This window comes from Chiloscyllium plagiosum, unplaced genomic scaffold, assembly GCF_037043375.1.
Source record: "Chiloscyllium plagiosum isolate Xiang-an unplaced genomic scaffold, Cpla_swu_hap1 HiC_scaffold_48, whole genome shotgun sequence".
NCBI lineage: Eukaryota > Metazoa > Chordata > Chondrichthyes > Orectolobiformes > Hemiscylliidae > Chiloscyllium > Chiloscyllium plagiosum.
Window position 1 is genome coordinate 12,573,502 of NW_028270186.1, and position 8,568 is coordinate 12,582,069.

The 8,568-nt window shown below is 38.2% G+C and overlaps 1 protein-coding gene across 3 annotated transcripts in view; it reads left to right on the forward strand.

Moving 5' to 3' along the window:
• Positions 1–5,128, forward strand: part of LOC122543129 (disintegrin and metalloproteinase domain-containing protein 9-like) — a 129,931-nt gene extending 124,803 nt beyond the window's left edge. For all 3 annotated transcript variants that reach the window (XM_043681470.2, XM_043681471.2, XM_087984384.1), the window contains one exon: positions 2,499–5,128. In XM_043681470.2, the coding sequence (XP_043537405.2) occupies positions 2,499–2,556 (58 nt within the window). In that variant the 3' untranslated portion in view covers positions 2,557–5,128. The remainder of the gene's footprint in view (positions 1–2,498) is intronic.
• Positions 5,129–8,568: the final 3,440 nt, after the last annotated feature.

The following is an 8,568-nucleotide window of genomic DNA, read 5'->3' on the forward strand; positions in this document are numbered from 1 at the left end:
CCAAATATTAAGAAATTACAAATGCCCATCACAATTGCATTATTACAAAATCTGGTATTTTACATATAAAGCTGCAATCTCTGAAGATAGAAATACAGGTTGAAGCTAATGTTCACAAGCACAAAATACTTGAGGTTGATCCCTACACCTGAAATCCCTGAATCCACTTATGGGGTATTGCCGATCAGACATCAGCTGAGTGGGCGGGGTGGGGGGGGGGGGGGGGGGGGGTGTGCATCGTGGTCACAAAGGTGAAATGAGGCTGCAAAGTGTGCAGAGATGCTGTTGAATTGAGAAAATTGTTTTACTTTCTTCAATTAAAGAACACTGAAATAACTGGGAACATTTTTCTTTCCTTTTGTTGCCAATTTAAATATTGTGCTGTCTATGACACTGCTTTCCCGTGTATTGTGGCTTGAAGTTTAATGAAGTAGTGAAAATTATTGGTCAATTCTTCTCCTCTGTTTCCAAAAGAGACAATATCCTTTTTATCCCATACAGAGAAGGTATTTTTTACTAAGCAGCTGCATTATCTGATGAACAAATTAGTGAGATTGATTAAGAAACACCAGAAGACCAAAGCATTACCCTTAAATGTTAAGAGTAGTCCCCAACCCAAATAAATAACAATTTTTGAGCCTGAACCACAATGTTAAATTTGGATACTGCTGGGGAATTCATTTCATTGATGATTGACTTTTCTTTCACATGATCTTAATTGTCGAGTCTGGACCATTCAGCTGAACATTAAATGAGCCATTTTGCTTCTGGTAAATCTGTCATTCTTGAATTTGAAGCGTCTCACTCAACATCGATAGATGTTTACTATTTTGGTTTAAGCTTCTATTACCTTTCTTGAAACTAATTTTTTTTGGCATCCACCAAAAGTCTGAGCTGGTAAAAACTTGAGGTGCAGTGACATCTGGCTAGAGGCTTGAGGGCCTCCCCTGACTGACCATAAATCTCCATTATATGCCATGAGCTAGAATCTATTGCATCTCTTTTTACCACTCTGAATGAAACGGTATCTAAAAAAATGTTCGATGATATCATAGGCAGATGGATTCTGGTTTCAGTTCTATAAACAAGTCATTGGAACAGTGACTTAATTACATGAATTCCAAGTCAGCATTTGATTCAGTCAGTTGTCTCGCAGGATGCCTCGACTGTTTATTTAGAGATGTACAGCATGGAAACAGACCCTTCGGTCCAACTCGTCCATGCCGACCAGATATCCCAACGCAATCTAGTTCCACCTGCCAGCACCCGGCCCATATCCCTCCAAACCCTTCCGATTCATATACCCATTCTAATGCCTTTTAAATGTTGCAATTGTACTAGCCTCCACCACTTCTTCTAGCAACTCATTCCACACACATACCACCCTCTGTGTGAAAATGTTGCCCCTTAGGTCTCTTTCATATCTTTCCCCTCTCATCCTAAACCTATGCCCTCTGGTTCTGGACTTCCCCAACCCAGGAAAAAGACTTTGTCTATTTATTCTATCCATGCCCCTCATAATTTTGTAAACCTCTATAAGATCACCCCTCAGCCTCAGATGCTCCAGGGAAAACAGCCCCACCCTGCTCAGCCTCTCCTGTACCTCAAACCTCCAACCCTGCCAACATCCTTGTAAATCTTTTCTGAAGTCTTTCAAGTTTCACAACATCTTTCTGATCAGAAGGAGACCAGAATTGCACACAATATTCCAACAGTGGTCTAACGAATGTCCTGTACAGCAGCAACATGACCTCCCAACTCCTGTACTCAATAAGTTGTCAGGACTGAGGAGAGGCTTTGGCCATCATCACTGAATAGAAGTCCAGGTCAGCTGAACTAGAATTAATTCATAAAAATGTCTCATTTGTTCAAGAGACATGAACTAATGGGAATAGTTAAGTAAGAAATTAAGTAATTGAGACAGGAGTGATATGTCTCTGGGATTGAATGTTTGTATATGGATATTGCTGGGAAACAGGTTGAAACTTGTTTTGTTGTTTATCTTAAGATCCTTCTAAACTGTCATTTTTTTAAAGCTTGGTTTGTTTTCTTGTTCTTTTGTTTAATAAGCTTGTGTTCTTATGTTAAAGAACACTGGCAGCTTTGTGTGACTATCTTTTAGTGACTAACCACCATGGTAACCAAATGCAACAAGTAAACTTATGATGTACGAAGGTAGGTTTCCTCCGGGACCTAATTTTTTTCAATATTATCATTTTTCAATAAATTCATACTGAACTGTCAGATAGTACAGGATATTAAAATTATAATCACTGGGTTTCCAGTTCCCTTAGGTTTTTTAAAAATTTACTCATTTTGTGGGATGGCCAGTATTTATTGCCCGTTGCTAGTTGTCCTTGAGAATATAGTGGTGAGCTACCTTCTTGAATTGCTGCAATCCATCTTACTATCATGTAATTTTTCGAACATACAGACATTATTAAGAGTATAATGACGTTTATACTTTTTCTCCTGAAAGTGTTTTTATTTTGTTTCAGGCCACCACCGCCATGCCCAGCACCTTCAAGGACTGTTCCAATGACCCAAAGGATATAGATGCTGTTACACTTGATACTGTACAGGATTCTGTGCAGACATTTAAATTATGTATACTCATTTACAATATTGCCTCCACACAACTAGAGTGTCAACCACCTTTACCAATTCATCCATGTTAAAGATAATGCTTCTGTATTTTACGTTTCATTTTTCTCAAGAAAATCTTCTGCCATTTCCAATCTTTGAAGGAAATTACAACTGAATACCTCTTACATTTTTACAATTTTTTTTCTGAAATATTTGAAATATTTGATTCAATTGGAGAAATTCTGCTGTTTAAACATGCCCAGTTACTCTCTTCAGATACTTGATAAGCAATAGAATGGAGGGGAAGAAACAATCACGACTAACAAGTCATTAATTTTACTGTTTTGAAGATTACAATATCTTGTAACCAGTGTGCTCTGTCCCTCTTGTTTGTTTAAATAACATGCTTCTGATGTTTTCTGCAGAAGGTGAAAGTGCTTCATATTGTTTGATCACTCTGATGAACTCATGTTTCTCTGCTGGTTGCCCAGTCAGAAGCCCGTATTATACCTGCAGCAGAGTAGATTAACATTATTTGACTTCACAATTTATTAAGCACCTAATTTGAAAACATCTGAGCTCTTGCTTCAAATGTGTCCCAATTTTAAATTGAGTTTGAAATATCAACGCTTTAAAACAAGTTTCATTTTATTTGATATTTTGTTTCTACACCTGAATGCAACTTCTGACACTTGATGAGGGAGGCAACCTCTGCTCGTGTTGCCTTGTATTTTGCAGCATGAAAGCTGTGACAGTTGCTCTGAATTGATTTTTTTTTTGTAAAGAGAACCTTAATCACTGGGTGCTCATCATGGCAATGAATTTCAGATGTGAAGTTGTATCTGACCACCATGTGGTACAACATTGCTGTGTGTTAAACTAGCTGCTGTAAAGTTACTCCTTGGTACCACTGACAACTCATTGTCATTGTTTGGTTTTGTACTTCAGGAAACCACACACTTCAGCTGCAGTGTTGAATGTTCATTTCAATACCTTTACTAAGTGAAATATTAATGGAAATCTCATGTAGCACAATGCACATAACTTGCATTTGGTGCTAGAGGGCTTCTTGACAAGCTCTTGTACATTGTAGTGAATGCTATCTGGTAGACATAACAGCAGAATTAATTCAAACATGGCTGTAAGGACATGGCAACCAAAATGACTGTCTACCCAGTAAAACATGACGGGGACAGACTTGGACAAATCTTATTCATTTCCTGCATGGACAATATCTGTCCCCTGGATAAATTGCACATGACATGTTTAATGGAACTTAATTTTACAATTTGGTAAATGTGATTTACTATGCTATGATATTTTGCAGAATTTTTAATTGCATTTCTGATTCAAGCTCTCTTTATTTATATGTAATCTATTCTCTGAAGCAAATAATCTTGTAGTCTCCAACAAAAACAGGTTTAAATTCTTCTTGGATTTGGGATGCTGTTATGTGTAGGGTTATTGTTTAAATTCCCATAAGAATGCATTGTTTATCATGAAAATAATCTTGGATAATGGTTAATTACAACACTGGTCCATGTAACCCTGTTTTTTTTTTTGCCATGCTTTTTGAAATAAAGTCGAGTACACATCCTAAAATATTCCAACAAGTGAAGCATTGCCAGTCATGCATCTAAATGTATGATTCTGAAGTTAAGGACTGGATTTTAACTCAAAGTGGGTATCTTTGAATGAGTTTGAATCTCTTGCTGCTCTTCGATTTGAGTGGTGACAGTAGACTCTACGATTAAATATGGGCATTATGTTTGATGCAGGCAGACTTTAACTTTCTAGTTTCAATGTGCTCTGCACATGAGCTTATGGCTTTTCATTAAACATTCAACTGACAGATGAATTCCATTCAAACATTTTCATTACACTGATAAAACTCAATTTACACAATTTAGAATTGGTATTCATTGGAATTTTTCAGTTTCTGAGTGGAGGAATGCATTGTAAAGGTCTTACATTGTAAAGGTCTTCCAGCATATCTCACTTCAATTTCACACAAATACATCAGATTGAAATATGCTCAAAGCCATTTGTCTTTTTTTGTGTGGTCTGGATAGAATATTGTACCTTACTGTGAGCCAGGTAATAATATTGGTGACTTTTGGTGCAATAAACAAAATCTATTAGTCAGGAGCTGTTTGATGTTCTTTCAGGTGGATTACCTATTTATACATTTCAGTCTAAAGCCACATTTAGTTGTGTAACTTAATCAAGAAGTGAGTTCAAAGTTGAGAGATTTGAGAGAACCTTGATGAACCAACTGAAGTTTAGTTGGTGGGGTTACTTCTATTCACCAAAACCAGATTTGAGGTTAGAATTCACTCCCAGGTATCCATCAATCTAATTGTAACAAAACTCTTTACTTCACTTGAATATTTGCACTCCTTTAAAAATAGTGTTTTACTTTTTTCAAAAATTATGATTTTTCTTATGAGATGTAAAGATATTATGCACCTGTGGATTACAAAGGGCTTTTATTTAATCTGTGTAAAGCGCAATAGTGAAATAAAAATGATTCTTTTTCTTAGTTGAAGTATTCATTTAATCCAACCGAGATCTATTTGAAGTGTGACAATCATATGTTCATTAATAAGGACAGTGACTCTGACCTTTGGCCACACTTGATTTGATGGTTTGCTTTACCCTTCACTGTACAGCTTTGTCATTAATTTTCCACTTTAAAACGTGAGCAATATTTCCTATGGTTCTCTGTTTTCACTGTGTTGATTCATCTGGCCAAATAATGACTGTGTCTTCAAACGTATTGGCAGTATCAGAAACTCCTCACCAGAAGTCAGTTCCTGCTTTGTATTGAAAATGTTCTCATGTGGGTTCTTTGGATTTCATACAACATTTATTAACAGACAGTATATAATGGTGAGGGTATACAGCAGCATGCTCCATTTCATACATTTTCCTATCTAGTAGAGTATAAGTACACAGGTACAGAGATCGTAAGTCCTTGGACACCATTAACAAAGATAGGAAGAAGTAATACCATGGAGAAGTGTGAAAACGGGTAAGAAAAAGTTCAGACCCATTGGTTTTCTGTTAAGCAATGAGCATCAGGATTTTTGATTGAGCAGGACATGTACAACTAAAGATTTTGTTTCACAGCAGCACAGAACTGGTGAAACAACAGGAAATAAACTGCACAGTCTCTTCAGAGGCTGGTAGAATTGAAAGTAATTTGGAACAAGAAACAATTTGACTTCTGGAGCAGTTATGATTACATCTCAAGCAAGGAATGCAAACATTCTACATACAATGTTCCAATAAAAAGTGAATCCTCTAAAGTATTATAAAGATTGTCTGCATTCGTCCCAGGAGTAGAGTATCCAGTTTTGGTTCACTTACCTTAGGAAGGATAGATGGTGTATAACAGATCTAATCCCTGGAATGGATGACTTTGGGATGAAACCAAACCAAAATCTCCAAGGTTTAGAGATGATGTTTCCCCTAGCTCGAGAAGGTCTATACATTTGAACCAAAATATTTGGACTCCAGTATTCACATTCTCTGGCAATAAAGACCAATATATGACTTGCCTTCCTAATTTCTTGTTGAATATTTATGTTGGCGTTTTTAGGATTTGAATTTTTAAGTACTTTAAACTTTACAACATATTACTGTTAAGTTTTGTTGTGGACAATATTAGCTAACTTACTTGACAGCCAACAATATACGATCATTGTGTTTGCTATTTTTGGATCTAGAGGAGTGACCAGGAAGGTTGAAGAGGGCAGAGCGGGATCATCTGTAACACAACAGGATGCCCTTTAAGACTGAAACAATAGTTGACTCCAGAGTTCAAGACAAGGAAACAGCTGAGGGACTTCACTCAGTAAAACTACTTAATCTCCAGAACATGTTGCACAGGTCTTGAAAGTAAACAATGCAAAAATCCAAAGATTAAGGTGCATTTTATAATTGGTTAATAGCTTAGTACACATTCGTTCCAAAGATATTTTTATTTAATTAGTACATTTGGCTTTTGGAGTTTATTACAGGAGGGGTCAGGCCATCATCTTGTCATACGATTCTGGTCGCCCTTCTATAGGAAAGATGCTGAGGGTGCAGAAAAAATTTACAACAATGTTGCCAGGATTAGAGCGTTTCAGTTATAGGGAGAGAGTGAATAGACTGTAGTTTATTTCCCTGGACCGTGAGAGACTGAAGGGTGACCTTATGGAAGTTTATAAAATCATGAGGGGCATGGATAAGATGAATAGCCAAGGCATTTTCTGACAGTGGGGAACTCCAGAACTAGATGGTATATAAGTTTAGGGAGAGTGGGGAAAGATTTAAAAAAGACCTGAGGAGTAATTTTTTCATGTAGAGTGCATGTATGGAATGAGCTACTGGAGGAAATGTTGGAGGTGGATACAATTACAACATTTAAAGGGCATCAGAATAAAAAGAGTTTCGGGGATCTAAGATGGCAGCGATCTGAGAAGATCATACTGCAGAGCTTCGTATCGCAGCAGGAGCATGACAGTCCTTTAACCCACCAAAACCAGGTCATCAGGATTTCTTGGGGTGTTGGAAAGATTGTGGAGCCCCAAGAAACATTTAAAAATTTTCAGCTGTCTAGAAATGCCTAAAAAGGGAGGAGGAACATCTGAGGCTCGGCCTGCAGCTCAGCCTCAGAGCAGATTACTCTCCAGGACCCGGTGAACCAGCTCTCGAAATCTTGCGAAATGTTGGGGAAACAGATTGAAGATAAGATGGCTCCAGTCTTTCTCATGCTGCAGAAGCATGAGCAGCAGCTGGGAGACCTGGAGAAGAGGACGGATGAGGTGGAGCACAGTGGTGGAAGCTGGTGCCAGTTCATTCAAGGAAGAGATCCAAGCCCTGAAGACACAGGTTTGTAATTTGTATGACCAAGTGGATGATCTTGAAAACAGGGGCAGGAGAAAAAACATTCGGATCATCAATCTGCCTGAGGGTAAGGAGGGTGAGCGGCCTGCGGAATTTGTTGAAGATTGGCTTCCAAAATTCCTTGACTTGGAGACTGGCATGAGAGGATTGAAGATAGTGAGGGCTCACCAGGTCGAAGCATGGAGGTCGGGTCTGGGTCAATGCCCTTGTCCTTTCCTGGTGCGGTTCCATCATTACCGGGATAAGGAGAGAGTCATGGAGGCTTCCAGACTCCAGGGGGAAGGATCCAAAGGCCCTAATTTATGAGGGGTCTAAGATCATGTTTTTTCAGGACTTTTCAGTGGCGATGATCAAGAAACGAAAATCATATGATGGTGTCAAGAGAAGATTGAAGGAGCTTGGGATTCAGTACTCCCTTAGATATCTGGCAGTGCTTCGGATCACCTTAGATGGATCCATGCATCTCTTTGACACATCGGAGAAGGCAAGAGACTTTGTGGACAAACTAACCTAAGTTAAACAATTGTAGTATGTATAAATATTGTTGCTTGGGTATGCGTTTATCATTCTGTAAAAGAAATGGAGGAAATCCGGTTGGAGCTTTGTTTTTCCCCCTTTTTTTTACCTCTATTGATAATAATTTGGTTCAAACTATGTCTGGCGGTGGTTAAGATGTACATTTTAAATTTCTAAGTTAGGAGATGCCAAAGGATGGGTGGGGTGTTTATTCACTTTTTTTTATAAAAGAATTTTTTTTATTCATATTGATATTCTATGGGGTGTTTATTCTTTTTAGCTTGTGCTTGCGATGTGGCTCTAGCTGGGAGAAGTGAAGGTGGTTGAGATGGTTAGATGCCTATTTATGGGCAGTTCGGGACGGGTAGTTGCCCCCTCCGGGCAGGGGGTGAGTTCCCCTACTCAGCGCTATTGGCGCCTTATATGTTGGTTTGTTTTCTGGTTTTTGTTGTTTTTTATTTTGTATAATTTTATATGTTTGTTAAATGTAGTGGTTTTAGTTTATGTAGTTTTTATATTTGGTGGATCATGCGACACTAAGGCTCAGCAATTTGCGGTTCGGGTTCCTCC